At 44.0% G+C, this 21981-nt stretch overlaps 1 protein-coding gene across 1 annotated transcript in view; it reads left to right on the top strand.

Moving 5' to 3' along the window:
- Window positions 1–21650, top strand: part of LOC118366634 (dehydrogenase/reductase SDR family member on chromosome X-like) — a 37469-nt gene extending 15819 nt beyond the window's left edge. Inside the window, exons 2-8 of the mRNA XM_052492639.1 lie at window positions 4597–4661; window positions 6307–6414; window positions 7052–7120; window positions 14195–14296; window positions 14387–14594; window positions 15884–16091; window positions 18341–21650. Of these exons, the coding sequence (XP_052348599.1) occupies window positions 4597–4661; window positions 6307–6414; window positions 7052–7120; window positions 14195–14296; window positions 14387–14594; window positions 15884–16091; window positions 18341–18517 (937 nt within the window). The 3' untranslated portion in view covers window positions 18518–21650. The remainder of the gene's footprint in view (window positions 1–4596; window positions 4662–6306; window positions 6415–7051; window positions 7121–14194; window positions 14297–14386; window positions 14595–15883; window positions 16092–18340) is intronic.
- The last annotated feature ends 331 nt before the right edge of the window (window positions 21651–21981 follow it).

The following is a 21981-nucleotide window of genomic DNA, read 5'->3' as shown; positions in this document are numbered from 1 at the left end:
CACACACACACACACACACCACGTTGTGTGTACAATGACAATGGTGTGTGAGGTGCTCCTCCTCCTGTTTGGCATCACTAATGGAAACACCAGATCATTGAGAACTGTAAGAAAGACACGTGACCAGAGGTATTACAGACACGCACATCTTTTCATTAGAGTTGGCTACTGACGGAGACTCGCTGCACAGAGCGACTGCTGTGGTGCTCCTCTCTCTCGCTCTCTCCGTCTCTCTTTCTTCTCTCTCTGCCTCTAGGGCTTTTCAGACTGCACCTCCTTAGCCCTCTCTTTAACCCAGGCTAAAACTGTCCTAGAGCTAGCTTACCCTCCTTGCACACAGGCATTTGTTCACCCAGGGATAAATGTTCACCCAGGGATAAACATTAACCTAGGGATAAATGTTCACCCAGGGATAAATGTTCACCCAGGGATAAACATTAACCTAGGGATAAATGTTCACCCAGGGATAAAGGTTCACCCAGGGATAAAGGTTCACCCAGGGATAAACATTAACCTCGGGATAAATGTTAACCCAGGATAAACATTAACCTAGGGATAAATGTTCACCCAGGGATAAACATTAACCTAGGGATAAAGGTTCACCCAGGGATAAAGGTTCACCCAGGGATAAACATTAACCTAGGGATAAAGGTTCACCCAGGGATAAAGGTTCACCCAGGGATAAATGTTAACCCAGGGATAAAGGTTCACCCAGGGATAAACATTAACCTAGGAATAAAGGTTCACCCAGGGATAAAGGTTCACCCAGGGATAAACATTAACACAGGGAAAAAGGTTCACCCAGGGATAAACATTAACCTAGGGATAAATGTTAACCCAGGGATAAATGTTAACCCAGGGATAAATGTTAACCCAGGGATAAAGGTTCACCCAGGGATAAAGGTTCACCCAGGGATAAACATTAACCTAGGGATAAACATTAACCTAGGGATAAAGGTTCACCCAGGGATAAACATTAACCCAGGGATAAACATTAACCTAGGGATAAACATTAACCTAGGAATAAAGGTTCACCCAGGGATAAACATTAACCCAGGGATAAACATTAACCTGGGGATAAATGTTAACCCAGGGATAAAGGTTCACCCAGGGATAAACATTAACCTAGGGATAAACATTAACCTAGGAATAAAGGTTCACCCAGGGATAAACATTAACCCAGGGATAAAGGTTCACCCAGGGATAAACATTAACCTAGGGATAAAGGTTCACCCAGGGATAAACATTAACCTAGGGATAAACATTAACCTAGGAATAAAGGTTCACCCAGGGATAAAGGTTCACCCAGGGATAAAGGTTCACCCAGGGATAAACATTAACCTAGGGATAAACATTAACCTAGGAATAAAGGTTCACCCAGGGATAAACATTAACCCAGGGATAAAGGTTCACCCAGGGATAAACATTAACCTAGGGATAAACGTTCACCCAGGGATAAATGTTAACCCAGGGATAAAGGTTAACCCAGGGATAAAGGTTCACCCAGGGATAAACATTAACCCAGGGATAAAGGTTCACCCAGGGATAAACATTAACCCAGGGATAAAGGTTCACCCAGGGATAAAGGTTCACCCAGGGATAAAGGTTCACCCAGGGATAAACATTAACCTAGGGATAAACATTAACCTAGGAATAAAGGTTCACCCAGGGATAAACATTAACCCAGGGATAAAGGTTCACCCAGGGATAAACATTAACCTAGGGATAAACATTAACCTAGGGATAAACATTAACCCAGGGATAAAGGTTCACCCAGGGATAAACATTAACCTAGGGATAAACATTAACCCAGGGATAAAGGTTCACCCAGGGATAAACATTAACCCAGGGATAAACATTAACCTAGGGATAAACATTAACCCAGGGATAAAGGTTCACCCAGGGATAAACATTAACCTAGGGATAAACATTAACCTAGGGATAAACATTAACCTAGGAATAAAGGTTCATAAACATTAACCCAGGGATAAAGGTTCACCCAGGGATAAACATTAACCTAGGGATAAAGGTTCACCCAGGGATAAACATTAACCTAGGGATAAACATTAACCTAGGAATAAAGGTTCACCCAGGGATAAAGGTTCACCCAGGGATAAAGGTTCACCCAGGGATAAACATTAACCTAGGGATAAACATTAACCTAGGGGTTCATAAACATTAACCCAGGGATAAAGGTTCACCCAGGGATAAACATTAACCTAGGGATAAAGGTTCCCCAGGGATAAAGGGATAAATGTTAACTCAGGGATAAAGGTTCACCCAGGGATAAACATTAACCCAGGGATAAAGGTTCACCCAGGGATAAACATTAACCCAGGGATAAACATTAACCTAGGGATAAACATTAACCCAGGGATAAAGGTTCACCCAGGGATAAACATTAACCCAGGGATAAACATTAACCTAGGGATAAACATTAACCCAGGGATAAAGGTTCACCCAGGGATAAACATTAACCCAGGGATAAATTAACCTAGGGATAAACATTAACCCAGGGATAAAGGTTCACCCAGGGATAAACATTAACCCAGGGATAAACATTAACCTAGGGATAAACATTAACCCAGGGATAAAGGTTCACCCAGGGATAAACATTAACCTAGGGATAAACATTAACCCAGGGATAAAGGTTCATCCAGAGATAAACATTAACCCAGGCGTCTAACACTTGTGCCCTGAAGCACTAGTTTTTTCCTTCTGTACAGAGAGAAGGTTGTGTGTGGAAATAGCGTTGGGATGGGGATTCAATTCCACTCTCGCTCATTTTGACATAGAGTTACATGCACCAAAGGCGGTGACATAAATATACACTGAGTATACCAAACATTAGGAACACCTTCCTAATATTGAGTTGCAACCCCGTCATCTTCACTGATGAAGTGGATTTAACAAGTGACATCAATAAGGAATCAAGGCTTTCACCTGGACTCACCTGGTCAGTCTATGTCATTGAAAGAGCAGGTGTTCCTAATGTTTTGTACACTCAGTATATATATATATATATATATATACATTCAGCTCTGGAACACATTAAGAGACCACTGCAAAATGATCAGTTTCTCTGGTTTTACTATTTATAGGTTTGTGTTTGGGTAAAATGAACATATTTCTTTTATTCTATAAACTACTGACAATATTTCTCCCAAATTTCAAATAAAAATATTGTTATTTAGAGCATTTATTTGCAGAAAATGACCACTGGTAAAAATAACAAAAAGATTGATGTTGGGTGACTTTATGCCACTCCTGGCGCAAAAATTCAAGAAGCTCGGCTTTGTTTAATGGCTTGTGACCATCCATCTTCTTCTTGATCACATTCCAGAGGCTTTCAATGGGGTTCAGGTCTGGGGATTTGGCTGGACATGACAGGGTCTTGATCTGGTGGTCCTCCATCCACACCTTGATTGACCTGGCTGTGTGGCATGGATCATTGTCCTGCTGGAAAAACCAATCCTCAGAGTTGGGGAACATTGTCAAAGCAGAAAGAAGCCAGTTTTCTTCCAGGACAACCTTGTACTTGGCTTGATTCATGTGTCCTTCACAAAGACCAATCTGCCCGATTCCAGCCTTGCTGAAGCACCCCCAGATCATCACCGATCCTCCACCAAATGTCACAGATCTGGAGAGGCCTACAAGCTACAGTGTTTCGCACCCACTGTGAAATCTGGTGGAGGATCAATTTATCAGGGGGTGCAGCAGCACCTCTACTTATCCTGGCTATCCTTAACCATGGGAAGTTATGAGCTCTGGGTTAGGCTGAATGTATTCTCTGTGCTGGTTAGCACACACACCCTCAAGTCCTGTCATATTCTATGTCCACTGTACTTATCTCCTAGTTATGCAACATGAAGCACACACACGCACGCACGCACGCACGCACGCACGCACGCACGCACACACACACACACACACACACACACTACCAGCAACAACAACAACAACAAAACAAAGCTGTGATCAAAGTCTATGATCTTATTGGACACACTGCTGAATAACAATCACAATCAGGAAGGATGTGTGTGTTTGTGTTCATTTGTGTGAAGGTGTGAGAATGTGGTTGTGTACATATGCATGTGTATGTGTTTGTCTGCTTGTGTATGCACAAAGCTGTCACAATACTGTCCCATCATCTTAAATAATCCCAGTCATGCGTGAGATGCGATTCCCACAAACAATACAAAGGATGGCCCACGTCACTGACCCTCAACCTAGAAACTCACTCACTCTAATAGAGCTGACATGCTCCTCTAGTCTATTCTACGTGACAGTCATATATGTTCTACACAATTTAAACTAAAAGTTCTGAAACGTTTCACCCAACTGAACAGACCCCAGGTTCTCACTGTAGGCCTAAACTTCTGTTATGCTGTCTAGCCCGCATGATGAAGGAAGGAGACGAGGAAGAGAAGAGACAAGTAGACGTATGACACTTAGTGTTGGGACGGGCCTCTTTCTGACACATGGTTGAGTGAAGGATTCGTGTGTATGCCGGTCATTATAAAGAGACCAGAGAAGTGCTTGCAAACACAACCTCCAGGCTAATGGGTTTCTGGATTGTTATTTACCCGCTCTTAGGCTGTACCTGCTTGGGTTGAGAGTTCTAATGAATCAATTGATCTGCCGTCCCTTCACGTTGCCAGGTTAGTGTATAACAAGGCTAATTAGCCAGTTTCGCTACGAGTAAGAGCAGCTGAAGGCTGTGATGAAAGAGCTGCTGTTCACCCCAACTAGAACATAGACTCACTTTGTTAAGTATTGCTTTGCCGGTCCTTTCTAACCATTTGAAGTGAACACAAAACAAATGTTTAGCAGACAGTCTCAGATGCCCTCGTTTGCTCATCAGCGCATCCATATAAACAGCGCAGTCACGAGGGTTCTATCTGCTGGCTACTTGCGCAGCCGCTCAACAGCCGAAGCAGGCTATGTTAGAGCTGGTCTGGATATAAAGCCTGCACAACATCGTTGTCTACTGGACCAGGAGGGAAGAATATTGTAAAGGGAATGGTTAGGCCTGTTACACACATACTAAACTATGTCAAACATGTTGTAAACTACTGCCCAACCATAGAATTAGAATGCATTATTGTTCACTCATGCTAATTATATAATCTTAAAACACACACACACCTCAACATGACATTTACCACTGACCTGCTCACCACCACATATTTCTCCTTTGATGTTGGCTGGATAACTGCTACAGCAGAAACAGACTGTCCAGCTGGAAAATAATCAAATACATCCAGCTACATGTCATAAACCTGTAAACATGCCACACAAACTTCATAAACCTGTAAACATGTCACACAAACTTCACAAACCTGTAAACATGCCACACAAACTTCATAAACCTGTAAACATGCCACACAAACTTAATAAACCTGTAAACATGTCACACAAACTTACTAAACCTGTAAACATGTCACACAAACTTCACAAACCTGTAAACATGCCACACAAACTTCATAAACCTGTAAACATGCCACACAAACTTAATAAACCTGTAAACATGTCACACAAACTTCACAAACCTGTAAACATGCCACACAAAATTCATAAACCTGTAAACATGCCACGCAAACTTAATAAACCTGTAAACATGCCACGCAAACTTCATAAACCTGTAAACATGCCACACAAACTTAATAAACCTGTAAACATGTCACACAAACTTCACAAACCTGTAAACATGCCACACAAACTTCATAAACCTGTAAACATGCCACACAAACGTCATAAACCTGTAAACATGTCACACAAACTTCACAAACCTGTAAACATGTCACACAAACTTCATAAACCTGTAAACATGCCACACAAACGTCATAAACCTGTAAACATGCCACACAAACGTCATAAACCTGTAAACATGCCACACAAACTTCATAAACCTGTAAACATGCCACACAAACGTCATAAACCTGTAAACATGTCACACAAACTTCACAAACCTGTAAACATGTCACACAAACTTCATAAACCTGTAAACATGCCACACAAACGTCATAAACCTGTAAACATGCCACACAAACGTCATAAACCTGTAAACATGCCACACAAACTTCATAAACCTGTAAACATGCCACACAAACTTCATAAACCTGTAAACATGCCACACAAACTTAATACACCTGTAAACATGCCATACAAACTTCATAAACTGCATGGCCATGTACGGAAGGAGAGTTGTCCTGGCCTAAAGAATAACACTAGGGGATAGGGTAATGTCTGCACCATGTTTATTACCCCATTCCATTTGTCATTGTATTCATTTCCTTTCTCCAGAGCTGGCCTTACAACATGGCAAAGTTGCTATAGTGACGGGAGGCACCAGGGGAATTGGCTATGAGACCTCAAGACACATGGCCAGCCTGGGGGCACAAATTATCATAGGTAGGCCTACATTTATTTATTTACTAGGCAAGTCAGTTAAGAACAAATTCTTATTTTCAATGACGGCCTAGGAACAGTGCCCCTAAACTGCCTGTTCAGGGGCAGAACGACAGATTTGTACCTTGTCAGCTCGGGGGTTTGAACTTGCAACCTTTCGGTTACTAGTCCAACTCTCTAACCACTAGGCTACCCTGCCACCCCATAAAGACACCATACTATACACCACGTCACTACCAATGTGAATGTGTTATACCGTTCAACAGTACCATGAACTGATTAATATACTTAGTTAATATAATGTCTTAATTATATGTTTAATACCCACGGACAGAAATATTTAGTAGGCAAATTATTTCCTCAGGGTAGGTTTTTAATTATCTGTTCAGATAGGCAGCTTCTCCTGGAGGGTATGTGGATAGTTGTGTGTTGTGGAATTTAGCAATGTGTGCATATAGGCCTGCCGTGGCAAGGGACTGTGTTTGTGTGTGTGTGTGTCTGGATGTGCGTGTGGGTATGCGTCTCTCGCTCTCTCTTTCGCTCTGAGTGTTTACTGGGTGTGTTTACTTAGGAAATTAATTAGATCAGTCTCCTCTCTTCTCCTCCCCTCCTCTCTTCTCCCTTCTCTCTCCCTCTCTAGTTGGACAGAATGAGCTGAAGGGTGTGTCTGCTGTGAAGAGGATTTGTGAGGAGAACAGAGAGGCCAAAGGTAACACACAGTCCACACAGTCCACACAGTCCTGTTTGCTTTCGTGCGTCCATGGCTCTTGATATTACTGATTGGGGTGTGAGTGAACACACCTTTTTGCAGGTAGAAATCAGCTTCTAGTTAAAAAGCAGAATGACTGTTAAGAACTGGAGCTGTGCATCTCTGCTCTAGTGCGTCACGTCAGTTAAAAGTAGAGACGGCTTCATTGAAGTAGATTTCCTCTCTGGGACTGTTGCATGATCTATTTCTCTTTGTGAAGATTAAGAGGTATGGCATTGAGGGGTGTTAGGGAGTGGGGGCGGGGGCAGGGGAGGGAAGCATGCTCTGAATGACGGGGTGGTCTGAATGACGGTGCTCTGAATGACGGGGTGAGTTGGGAGATGAAGGAAGTGGGGGGTGGTGAGGGTCATGTAGCTCTGTCCTCTGAATGACAATGTGCCGATGGGGCGATGAGGTGGGGGTAGGGAGGGGTGCGTGTGAGCGTGTGTCTGAATGACAATGTAACGGAAGCGTCATTAGTATGTGAGGCAGGTGCTTCTCACCAAACGTCCTCTGGCTCTTCGTGTGCATGTTTGTCTGTGTGTATGGAGCATAGGAGACAGCACAGGAGAGAGGAGATTAGAAGAAAGAGTACACGCCCAATGGGCCAATGGATGTCAAGCCTGCCCTCAGGAGCCCGCCTTCCTGGGTATAATACCGGGGCTCGCATCTATTTCCTCAATTCAGTACCACTCTTCAGCGAGCCCAAATCCCCAAACTGAGTTATACCTCATTACATCCTTCAGGGAACAGTAGTTAAATTCATAACTGTACATTCCCTTTCAGTCGGTCACTCAGTATAACATACTATGGAGACATAAATCACACCCCAAGCCGCCTCAGAGGGTGCCAGACTAGGAGGCCCACAGCAGCCCAAGCACGCACACACTGGTTTCACCGGCTCCAAAAAGGGGTTACAGAAGTCACCTTTTCCCCTAATACTTACCCCTTGAAGCCTGAACAGTCAGAGCCCCATACAGGGAACCAGAACCTACTGCAACTTGGCTATGCACACTGACACGCTTCCACTGCAGCCCAAGTCCATAGAACCAACGGATCCATGAAAAAAACATACCTTGCGAGCCTGAAATGTCAGAATTCATACAAGGAACCCAAAACAGCAGATAACCTGTCGTGACTTGGTAAAGTGCACACGCTCACTGCATTTTTCGGGAACCCCAACTCGCTGCAGCATAGGCATCTCCAATCTTTATGCCCCTGAACAATGCCCAAGAAGCCTCCACACCCCTAGTGGAGTGAACACGCACACCACTAGGCAACCCTTGTCCTCTGCTGACATATGCCAGGGAGATAGCCTCCACAATCCCGAGCTGGATTAGCGAAACAAACAGAAATCTGGTCACAAACGTGGATATCCTTGGTCCTAAAGCGCGCACTGGACAAAAAGTGCGCACCGGACTCACGCCATGCAACCTTCGTTGTTTACTGGAAGCTAACGGTGGAGGTGAGACAGGGAACATCTATAAAGCCAGGGACCTGTAAGACACACAGTATATATATGTACAACACTCTTGTAGAAGGTGCACGCGTTGACTGTATAGTCATAATAATCAAACCCACAGATCCATATTTGCGGTCGTGGGCAGCAGATTTTCCTGTGTGCCTGGGACAATAGATCCCGATGACACAGAGCCCTCCAAGTGGCCCCGCCCAACTGGCGGATGATCTCCGGAAATTAGGGTTATCTGGCCGAACCGGGAGCCACCAGAATCAACAACATTGAGAAGAACAGACAAAAATGTGCATTTTCTCGCGATGCATAAAGATCTACATCAGCCCTGCCAAACCGGTCCCAGGGGGTGCACCCACGTTGAGAGATCCGGGAAGATACATTGCCCTGAGTGACAGGAAATGTGCTCTGCTCCATACAAGCAGATAACAGACAAGGTTTAGGAGAGAGAGAGACCGCGTTCCCCCCTGCTTGTTGATGTACGCCACCGCTGAACACCAAGGAACCTTGGGTAGAAACAATGTGCTTTCGTGGTACTGCCGTTCTGATACCTGGCTCACAATGCGTTCGGGGAATTCGGCAACCAGTAACTTGCCCCCATTGACCGAGCCACTTGGAAACACTGTTGCCACAGTAAATGGTCGGGAAGGAGGGCCCCGAGAACACACCCCCTCCCCGGCATCCAGCTAGGGTCACAAGGTCTCCTCCTTCCCCTGCCCTGTGGAATAATCAGCCTTCATCCCGCTCTTTGGGTAGGAGCGTTGGGCCAGTAACCAAGCTTTCAGTTGAATGCATTCACTGGTACTGACTAGGTATCCCCTGTTCCTTTCTTCTTTGACCCAGCATGGCATCTGTTCCAAGACGTTCAAAGCTGCTCAGTAGCACCAAAATGGTCAAAAAACGTCCTCGAAGCCGCCCCCTGGCCCGGGGAAACCTGCCTCTGACCTGGAGTGGCAGCACACGACTCCAATACCATCATTAAGTTTCCCGACAATACGACGGTGGTAGGCCTGATCACTGACTATGATGAGACAGCCTATAGGGAGGAAGTCAGAGACCTGGCAATGTGGTGCCAGAACAACAACGTCTCCATCTATTTCAGCAAGACAAAGGAGCTGCTCATGGACTACAGGAAACAGAGGGCCGAGCATGCCCCCATTCACATCTACGGGCTGTAGTGGAGTGAGTCAAAAGCTTCAAGGTCCTCGGTGTCCACATTACTAAGGATCTATCATGGTGACACACACCAGCACAGTTGTGAACATAGCCTCTCAGGAGGCTGAAAAGATTTAACATGGGCCCTCAGATCCTCAAAAAGTTCTAAAGCTGCACCATTGAAAGCATCGTGACTGGCTGCATCACTGCTTGGTATGGCAACTGCTTTGCATCTGACTGCAAGGCTCTACAGAGGGTAGTGTGTACATCCCAGTACATCACTGTGGCCAAGCTCCCTGCCGTCTAGGACCTTTATACCAGGCGGTGTCAAAGAAAGGCCCTAGAAATTGTCAAAGACTTCTGCCACCAAAGTCATAGACTGTTCTCTCTGCTACCACATGGCAAGTGGTACTGATGCTCCAAGTCTGAAACAAACAGGACCCAGAATTGCTTCTACCTCCAAGCAATACGATTGCTAAATTGTTTGTTAAATAGTTAACCAAACAGCTACCAGGACTATCTGCATTGCCCCATTTGGAATTACTTTTTTTGACTCATCACATACGCTGCTGCTACTGTTTACTATCTGTCACTTTATTCCCAGTTATATGTACATACAGTGTCTAACTCAATTACCTCGTAACTCTGCACATCAACTCAACACTGGTACCCCGTATACAGTCTCAAGAAAAAGTATGTGAACCCTTTGGAATTATCTGGATTTCTGCATAAATTGGTCATAAAATTTGATCTGATCTTCATCTTCACAACAACAGACAAACACAGTCTGCTTAAAATGTTATTGTCTACATTGAATGCATCATTTAAACATTCACAGTGTAGGTTGGGAAAAATACGTGAACCCTTAGGCTAATGACTTCTCCAAAAGCTAATTGGAGTCAGGAGTCAGCTAACCAATCATTGAGACGAGATTGGAGATGTTGGTTAGAGCTGCCCTGCCCTATGAAAAACACTCATAACATTTGAGTTTGCTATTCAAGAAGCATTGCCTGATTTGATGCCTCGAACAAAAGAGACCTCAGAAGATTTTGTTGTTGCCTTGTTGCATAACGCTGGAAAGGGTTACAAAAGTATCTCCAAAAACCTTGATGTTCATGACTTTCCCAAGTTTATCAAGACATTTTGCAGGAGAATGTAAGGCTATATGAAGCTTAACAGAAGTTGGGTAATGCAACAGGACAACGACCCAAACACAGAAGTAAATCAGCAACAGAATGGCTTCAACAGAAGAAAATACGCTTTCTGGAGAGGCCCATTCAGTGTCCTGACCTCAACCCGATTGAGACGCTGTGGCATGACCTCGAGCGGTTCACACCAGACATCCTAATGATATTGCTGAACTGAAACCGTTTTGTAAAGATGAATGAAAATGAAAATTCCTCCTGACCGTTGTGGAGGTCTGATCTGCAACTATAGAAAACGTTTGGTTGAGGTTGTTGCTGCCAAAGGAGGGTCAACCAGTTGTTAAATCCAAGGGTTCACATACTTTTTCCAGCCTGCACTCTTTGATGTTTATACGGTTTAACGTATAATTGTTTGTGTTATTAGTTTAAGCAGATGGTGTTTGTCTATTGTAGACTTATGACTAATTTATATAGAAATCCAGATAATTCCAAAGGGTTCACATACCTTTCTTGCCACTGTATATATATACTCATTGTGTTTTATTATTACCTGTTTTATTTTTCTATTATTTCACTTTTTTATTTCTCTCTGCATTGTTGGGAAGGGCCCGTAAGTAAGCATGTGACAAATTAAATTTGATTTGAAACTCTTGTGGGGAGAAGACGGCCAATCCACCCCCAGGTGATTTGTCGCCCTACGATATAGCTCCATCAAAGGTGCATTAACCACTAATGGTTCACTCTGCCCCGCCGAATCCAAAGCTGGGGATGTAGGCTGCCTCGGATTGAAATCCCTCCAGAGCCAACCAGGGATACTATATCATCCCGGAATCCGGACTCTGAACACTGCCAGAGAAACTGGAATGAGCCTCACATGGCTGGGATGACACTCCTATCAACTCCGACCACCACTACCGCTCTCTCCCAGCTTCAGACAACCCCATTATCAAGGTCAAATCACCGGTTGACCCTTCACCAGCAGCCCCAATCTTTCTCACTAATTCAGCCCGACGCCCAATGAAAGTTGAGCCCAGTCGGAGACAATGGTCACACAAATTGGTCCGAGCCAAAGCCTCCTGAGCATGTTTCCACCCCAGGCCAACAGGACAGCACTCGTGAGTATCTTTCATTTTCATTGTGAAACCACATGCCCAAGGGCACGGTAGGAGGTTCAAACTCGGATGGTTAGCCTTTTTTTAAACGTACTCTTACCACTAGCCATGTTACTCAAGCAAGGAAGCACTGGCTACACAAGCAGAGAACAAAGTAGTTGGTTTTTAGCCAACATAAATCCTACCCAAGCCAGGAAATATTAGCTACACAAACAGAGCAGAAAGTAGTTAGCTTTTAGCAAACACAAAAACGTATACCAAGACCCAAAACTCGCAACATCTAGGGGGGCGAGTACTCTCTCCCCACTCACAGACACTTTAGTTAGTGCCGAATCTCATAGTCTTCGTGTGCTTGAAAATGTTGTAAATTGCGTGACACATTCTTCCATCAGGCGAGCTGAAAAGCAAAAGAATTTAGGAAATGGATGCTTCTGGGGGCGGGCTTGGCATCCCTCGGGCTGTTGGTCAGTGACTCCCCATAGTATTGTATACAGAGTCATTGATTGAAAGGGAACAGTGTGTTAACCAGTGGTGTAATGGAGGATAAATGTAAGCAAGCAGAGCACTGAATAGTGAAAAGTGTTTAACCACCTATTAGCGTTTTTTTGTATTAAAGTTTAGTTATCTGCCTACCGTCATCTTGATAGGTGCTCAGAATTTACCCACCTACTTTTGTGAGTCATGACTGGACACTATATTAAATGTAACACTGCAGTAGCTAGGCTACATTTGATAGACAGTAGTGTATTAACAGTGCATTTGATATGGACTGTAGCAGTGGTGCAGTAGTGTATTGGGTCAGAGTGGAGTAGCACTGGGTACATTAACAGAATGAAAAGCTTGTAGGTGTAAAATGTGCTTATCTCTCTGGCATGGAGCCCAGATCCTCGTTGTAATTATCACAGGTAGAAAAGGTGGAGTGGAAGGGAGAGATGAAGAGGAGGGGTGGAAAGGATAGGAGGAAAGGAGTGGAGTGTGCCCTAAATGCCCAATTGTTGAGAGGAAAATAGCAAAGCACATGTACACCAAAGGCTTGTTATGTTTTGCCAGAGCCAATCAAAACACCACCACTTTATAGCAAAATCTGCACATACTCAGAAAGACAGGATGACAGGTTGGGGACATGGGGACAGAGAGGGACAGAAAGGCAGGCAGGCATTCAGACAGAAGCAAAGCTAGCTATAAGCACACAAGGTTAGGACTGGAATTTGGCATTAGTTAAATTATTCTCATATCAGTATCAAACCCTGGCTTAGCCTGTGTATGAAACACACAAACACACACACACAAACACAAATAGTCCTCACACGCACATAGCCAGAGGACTAGGGCTTTTCAAGCTGGACATTTTGGTTTCACCCTAGGTAAACTAATGCTAGTGTGAAACAAGGGTAGCCCTAGGCTACTTTTAACCCAGGATAAGTTTAGCCCTGGACTAAAAATCATCCATTGTGAAAGGCTATTTTGGACTCTGAAAGTCACACACGCAGACACACACACAACACACACAGAGCAGAGGTCCTACAGCAAGTCCTGCCTGCGTTGCTGCTGCAGAATACTTACTGTATGAGATGTTAGGAGGAGGTATTGGTATCATGTAGTATAATGTGTATGAAGCTAGCAGCAGTTTGTGTTCTCTATTAGAGAAGAGCCTACTGTATTAGATTAATACATTGATGCTGCTTTGATTTTCCACTACAGACACAGTTAGCAGAATTTGTTTGTTTTTTACAAGAGTGCTGATTATGCTGTGTGTGTGTGTTTGTTTGTTTCTGTGTGCTCAAATGATCGGCCTATAGGACCTTCTACCCGTATATGTGTATTTACAGATGTAGGATCTTAATTTGAGCCAGTTTGCTACAGCAGGAGATTAATCCTGCAGCAACAAGTAATGGGAATTATTAAATGGATTATAATTAATAGTGATTTTTGTAAGGGTTGATACATTTTTCGTAAGGGAAAACCAAGTCTGAAATTTCTAAGTGGAAATTACAAACTTCAGAAGCCTTTTTAAACCTAAACTACACTACACATTTAAAATGTTCTGTATTGCAGGAAAGTTCTCCTGCAACAGGGTAATCAAATTAAGATATTATATCTGTACTGTGTATTGTATTTAAATGAATGGTGTGTGTGTGTTTTGTGTTTTCAGTGGAGTTTGATCAGTTGAATCTGGCATCTTTGCAGTCAGTCAGGCAATTTGTCCAGAGTATCAAGAGACGAGGCCTACCGCTGCACATCTTAGTCAACAATGGTGAGTGACACACAATCAACCAATCAATCTGCCAACCTATACGCTTAAATGAACTGTGTCTTAACTATTTGTGTTTGTGCACACGTGCAGCGGCGGTCATGTTGGTCCCTGAGGGTCGTACAGAGGAGGGCTTTGAGCGTCACTTTGGGGTCAACTACCTAGGTCACTTCCTGTTGACCTTGCTGCTGTTAGACACATTAAAGCATTCTGGGAAACGTGGTTCCTGCTCACGTGTTGTCACCCTCTCCTCGTCCGCTCATGGTGCTGGAGAGATACAACTAGACAGCCTGCTAAACAGGCACACACACACACACACACACACACACACACACACACACACACACACACACACACACACACACACACACACACACACACACACACACACACACACACACACACACACACACACACACACACACACACACACACACACACACACACACACACACACACACACACACACACACTAGTGGGGCACGGGTGAGCTGTTTGTTCACCTGCACCTGCCCGCAATTACTAATTACCCATCCGCAACTGCCCGAGTATATGTGATAAAGTGAACATCTGAGGCACGCACCCGTCCCTAACCCACTAATATAGAACATGCGCTGCAGGCATAACAATTTTTTTGGACAATCTTTCTGCCTGATTGTAGAGATGTTTCTGCTTATAATTTCTGACATTTCGGTAGGCTATTTGTTAATCAACTTGTCTATTTATTTATTTTTTTAACCTTTATTTAACTAAGCAAGTCAATTAAGAACAAATTCTTATTTTCAATGACGGCCTAGGAACAGTAGGTTAACTGCCTTGTTCAGGGGCAAAACTACAGATTTTTACCTTGTCCAACGCTCTAACCACTAGGCTACCTGCCGCCCCATCTATAATTAGTTACATGCAGCTTCTCTTCACTCATTATGTTGCCCTAGAAGACTAAATAAACGCTCGGTCAACAGAATGTCATAAATCGATACAATGAATGCTTCAATCTAGTTGACATCAGTAATGTTTTCTCTGTCATCTCTGCTTCTTTCTGGGCGCAAAGACATTTAGGGACCGGGAAGAAATCATCACAATCATCACACATAACATAGCCTGGTGTCATCTTCTTTCACCACTTCACCAAATCTATCCCAAACATGACTTTTTCGGCCCTCCTGTCTCTTGATCTTCCACTCCATTTTGCAGCTTTTCTCTTACTGAATTAAACTCTGACATTGTCCTTCTTGTTTCCGTGGATTGACATGAACTTTTTCTGCCCTTTCCCAAATGCATTTGGCGATTGGTGTGTAGGCTATTTGGCGTGTGTACAGTTAGGCCCTAAAGCTTAGGCTTATGCACTAATACCAGATAGCCTAAAATAATGATAGAAAAACCTATAGATTTAAATTGCACAATCCAGCCACCCTTCATCCACATAATATTTCATGACCCTAAACCCACACGCCCAGCGGATATAACCGTGGGGACTACGGGTTATGAGTCAACCCACGCATCACATACACACACACCTTCCTCTCCTAATTTCCTCCCACTCCAGACCTTTTTTCAACATTTCTCTCCCCCCTCTCTTTCAGTCTTCAGGCAGTGTTATTCGGCCCATGCGGCGTACTCCCAGAGTAAGCTGGCACTACTGTTATTTTCCTCCCACCTGCAACAGAGGCTGGATAGAGGAGGGTTTTCAGTGAGCTCATGGGCAGTGGACCCTGGGATGGTCGACACTTCACTCTACTGCCACCTCTTCCCCACCGCCCGCCTCGCACAGACAGCCATCGCACACCTGCTCTTTAGGGTACACACACACACACACACACACACACACACACACACACACACACACACACACACACACACACACACACACACACACACACACACACACACACACACACACACACACACACACACAGTGCTAATCGAGTATTGTCAATTACACAGAAACAGAATGATGCTGAGACTCAGATTTTTCACTTTATACATTTATGCCAAACAAAAACCAATGATTGTAAAGTTAAACAAACCTACAACTCTATGCACAAGGACTCCTTTTAACAATTTCCACTGAACATTCCACTGCACATTTACTGAACAGTGCAGATGCAAAATGACTGTTTGTGCTGTTTGTGCCATCATTCTGTGACCAAACTTTGCATATGCACTGTTCTTCATGTAAATGTGTTTTTGTAAACTGTTCTGTGGAATTGTTAAAAGTCATCATTGTGCATAGAGTTATATGGCTACCATTGAATTTCCTGTATCTGACTACTGTCAAAGTTTTCAGAATAAATCGGAATGATTTATTCAAGAAGTTAATTACAGAATAAGTATCTTAAAATGTGGCATTTCAGTACCATACTGACTTCAGAGTGTATTTTTAGGCAGAGAGAGAGAAAGAGAGAGAAGTGAAGGGAAAGAGAGATGAAGAGGGAAAACTTGCCAAGTTTAAGAAAGATGAGAATGTTCAGAATCTCCATAAGATATGCATGAATCAATGACTCTGTCTTTTACAGTTGAGGCATTTAGCAGACATTCTTATCCAGAGTGACTTACAGTTGTGAGTGCATACATTTTGGTACTTTTTCGTACTGGTCCCCCATTGGAATCGAACCCACAACCCTGGTGTTGCAAGCGCCATGCTCTACCAACACACACAGACACACACGCATGCACACATAGACACACCCACACACACAGACACAAAGACACAAACACAAAATTAAATGTTAAAACATTTGCTTGTTGCTAACTAAATAGTTGTCCATTTCATTGGGGTTATTTTAGATTGTGTTTCATATCTTAAAGCATTGGCCTGGAGGCCCTGTTAATGTCTGCAGGATGGGATGGAAGGAGACAGCCCTGTGTGTGTCTGGAGGATGGGATGGAAGGAGACAGCCCTGTGTGTGTCTGGAGGATGGGATTAAAGGAGACAGCCCTGTGTGTGTCTGGAGGATGGGATGGAAGGAGACAGCCCTGTGTGTGTCTGGAGGATGGGATGGAAGGAGACAGCCCTGTGTGTGTCTGGAGGATGGGATTAAAGGAGACAGCCCTGTGTGTGTCTGGAGGATGGGATGGAAGGAGACAGCCCTGTGTGTGTCTGGAGGATGGGATGGAAGGAGACAGCCCTGTGTGTGTCTGGAGGATGGGATGGAAGGAGACAGCCCTGTGTGTGTCTGGAGGATGGGATGGAAGGAGACAGCCCTGTGTGTGTCTGGAGGATGGGATGGAAGGAGACAGCCCTGTGTGTGTCTGGAGGATGGGATGGAAGGAGACAGCCCTATGTGTGTCTGTATGTGTGTCTGGAGGATGGGATGGAAGGAGACAGCCCTGTGTGTGTCTGGAGGATGGGATGGAAGGAGACAGCCCTGTGTGTGTCTGGAGGATGGGATTAAAGGAGACAGCGCTGTGTGTGTCTGGAGGATGGGATTAAAGGAGACAGCCCTGTGTGTGTCTGGAGGATGGGATGGAAGGAGACAGCCCTGTGTGTGTCTGGAGGATGGGATGGAACGAGACAGCCCTGTGTGTGTCTGGAGGATGGGATGGAACGAGACAGCCCTGTTTGTGCTGAGTGGGTGTTAGAGAGTGTAATCACTACAGGCAGTTGCCTAAGTAAATGACCTTTAGGGAGCCTCTGCCATGCAACTACAAATGCACCATTAATAACAGGCTCCTCAGCACTATCACATTAATACACACACACACACACACGCATACACACACGCACACACACACACGCACACACGCACACGCACACGCACACGCACACACATACACATACACATACACATACACACACACACACTGTTTATCAGAGTCTCACGTAGAAATAGGTTGAAGTCAGTCCCTCCCTCATGTTGTTGTAGAAATACTGTAGGCTTTTGTTGTTAGGGTTTAGATCTAGCTGTATCTTTCTGCCAGTGAAGCTCTGCTGGTTGTGTGTGTTTATATAACAGCCTCATTGTGTGCGTGTGTGTGTGTCCGTGTGTGCGTGCCTGGGTGCATGCGTTATGTATAACAGTCTGACAGTTTGTGTTGTGCCCCCAGAGCCCGTCCCAGAGAGCGTCCACGGTCCTCTACACCGCTCTGTCTCCATCTCTGGAGGGGGAGGGAGGAGCCTACTGGAGCAATGGGTGCACAGAGATGACATCACCAAACACCTACGACCCACAGCTCCATCGCGGCCTCTGGGACTCCAGCTGCAAACAAGTTGGCCTGCCTTGACCCCTGACTTTCAACCCCTGACCCTGACCCCCAACATGGGACTGGATGGCTGAGACCCAACACTTAGTCTGTCTGACTGGTGTTGTCTTTGTTTTGACAATCTCCTCACCACCAGACTGTGATTGGACTGATGACGACCATGGCTAGACTTTGATTGGTTAGTAAAGAGTTAAGTCCCTTCCCATGCTGTTCAAATGAATGTGCTAATGGGAATGAAGCAACCTTCTCCCTCTGGCACTGTGATCATACACACACATACACTATGTTAAGGGTATTCATTGTGCTGCTATGAGTGTCTGTAGCGCCACTATGAGTGTTAATAGTGACCTTATAAGTGTTCATAGCAACCTTATGACTGTTGGTTGACAGATCAGATCTTCCAGAACAGAAAGCACCTTCCCTCGATGGGAGAACTTACTTTTGTCATAAACAAGTGTCATCAGTGTATGTGTGTATGTGTATGTGTGTACTTGTCATCAGCGTGTGTGTGTGTGTGTGTGTGTGTGCTTATTATGATGTTAGAAGCATCCAGGAGCATCTGGTGTTCTGATCCATCTGTGAAGCATATACTGACCCCTGCCCGAGTGGAGGGTCCAAGACCAATGAACAAGCCAGCATGGTAACATCAGTGAATCACAGCCTGAAACTGATATTTTCAGTTCTTGTGAAAGCAAAGGGTATTTTGTGGAATTCTTGCCAAAGCTGCTGGTTTCCTCTCCAGGGGGCAGAAATCATCTGAGAGAAAGTCTTTAAATTGTGTCCCGCCTCCTGGGCTGTGAGTCACACACACACCTGTCTCATGGTATTTCTCTTTTACTGTTAGAGCTGAGCGATGGTTTATCAATATGCACATATCACCTCTCTCAAGTCCAGTCGTTGTGTGTGTTTCTGTGCACACTATGTGTATTTGTGTGTGCGCTGTTTGTGCGTTTCGTCCAGTCATTGGTTTGTATGCATCCATAAAAAGGCAGCACAACTGAAACCAGTACTAATATTTGTGGCAGAAGGAGAGAAAGACAGTGAGTAAAGGAAAAGGAGACAGAGAGATTCTTCATCTACTCTCTCTGCTGCTACCTCGTTTGGCTTTGCTCCCAGTGCATTCATTGTCATTCATTCTGCTAAATTAAGACAAAGACAAACAGTCACACACACAGAGGCAGACTGTGACCAAAAATGGGCCCTGTCATTTCTAACACACTGGCCATTTTGTTCCTTGAGGACCTCATTATTAGCCAGATGATTATCATTTTGAGTTAAAACCTAAGTTAGACAGGCCCAGTAGGCTGGACCAGCCCATCTGGCAAGTCTGCCCCTGTGAAGAAAAAAAATAAAAACACACACATATATATATTCAACTGTGCATCCAATCACACCCATGCTTATCTAAACAATCAACTCATACTATCATGGCCCAGGCTGGTCTCATAAACTAGACGTACCATAGTAAATTAAAGTCCGGATGCTCAAATCAGTATGATATGTTACATTTAGCAACACAAAGGTTGTGTGTTCGTATCTCATAATGGATGACTTTAGCATTTTAGCTAATTAGCAACTATTTAGCATGTTATATAACCCTTCCCCTAAACTTAACCCTTTAACCTAACTCCTAACCTTAGCTAATGTTAGCCACAACAAATTTGAATTCTCAACATATTGTACGAATTATAATTCATAACATATCATACAAAAGGTGTCAGAGTCTATCTAGAGGATAGCGAAGGAGTCAGGCGCAGGACACAAGTAAGAGTAAAACCACTGTATTTACTCCATCCGAGAACGGAACAAAAATCCCGTTACAAAACAAATACAAAACAGGATACGAACTCCAACACACGAAAGACAATCACGCACAAAACAGAAAGGGAAACCAGAGGGTTAAATAAGGAACATAATTATGAGATGGGAACCAGGTGTGTAAAACAGACAAAACAAATGGAAAAATGAAACATGGATCGGTGGCAGCTAGAAAGCCGGTGACGTCGACCGCCGAACGCCGCCCGAACAGGGAGAGGGAACAACTTCGGTGGAAGTCGTGACAAAAGGGATGATTGACATCCACAAATGAATACATACCATACGTAATATGTCATATTCATCTGAGTGTCCTGGATTTTTGTTTACTATGTTATGTCCAGATTGCATGGCCAAACCATACCGATCTACAGTGCCTTGCAAAAGTATTCATCCCCCTTGACGTTTTTCCTATTTTGTTGCTTTACAACCTGTAATTTAAATGCATTTTTATTTGGATTTCATGTAATGGACATACACAAAATAGTCCAAATTGGTGAAGTGAAATTTAAAAAATGACTTGTTTCAAAAAATTATAAAAAATATAAACAGAGAAGTGGTGCGTGCATATGTATTCACCTCCTTTGCTATGAAGCCCCTAAATAAGATCTGGTGCAACCAATTACCTTCAGAAGTCACATAAGTGGCACATGATCTGTCACATGATCTCACTATGTATATACCTGTTCTGAAAGGCTCCAGAGTCTGCAACACCACTAAGCAAGGGGCACCACCAAGCAAGTGGCACAATAAAGACCAAGGAGCTCTCCACACAGGTCACGGACAAAGTTCTGGAGAAGTACAGATCAGGGTTGGGTTATAAAATAATATCTGAACATCCCACGGAACACCATTAAATCCATTATTTAAAAAATTGAAAGATTATGGCACTACAACAAAGGGACCAAAGATAACCCTGAAGGAACTGAAATGCTCCACAGCGGAGATTGGAGTATCTGTCCATAGAACCATTTTAAGCCATACACTCCACAGAGCTGGTCTACGGAAGAGTGGCCAAAAAAAAGCCTTTGCTTAAAGAAAAAAATAAGCAAAAAAGGCATGTGGAAGAAGACCCTAAACATACTGCTAAAGCAACACTCGAGTGGTTTAAGGGGGGAAATGTAAATATCTTGGAATGGCCCAGACTAAAGCCCAGACCTCAACCCAATTGAGAATCTGTGGTATGACTTGAAGATTGCTGTACACCAGTGGAACTCGTCCAACTTTAGGAGCTGGAGCAGTTTTGCCTTGGAGAATGGGCAAAAATACCAGTGGCTAGACGTGGCAAACTTATAGAGACATACCCCAAGAGACTTGCAGCTGCAATGGGCAAAAATCCCAGGGGGGTATTGGCTTTGGGGGTGAATAGAACACTCTCAAGTTTTCCGTTTTTTTGTCTTGTTTCTTGTTTGTTTCACAATAAAATATATTTTGCGTCTTCAAAGTGGTAGGCATGTTGTGTATATCAACTGATACAAATCCCCCCAAAATACATTTTAATTCCAGGTTGTAAGGCAACAACAAAATAGGAAAAATGCCAAGGGGGGTGAAAACTTTCTCAAGTAATTGTATCTACCATCAGTCGTCAGATTTTCAGGCTTATATGAAACTAACTTAATTGACATAACACACATACGCCCACAGAGACTAGTAAATCGGGACTGGGGATA

This window comes from Oncorhynchus keta, chromosome 34 (assembly GCF_023373465.1).
Source record: "Oncorhynchus keta strain PuntledgeMale-10-30-2019 chromosome 34, Oket_V2, whole genome shotgun sequence".
Lineage (NCBI taxonomy): Eukaryota > Metazoa > Chordata > Actinopteri > Salmoniformes > Salmonidae > Oncorhynchus > Oncorhynchus keta.
Note: the sequence above shows the minus strand (reverse complement) of the source record. Positions and strands in the feature narration are given on the sequence as shown.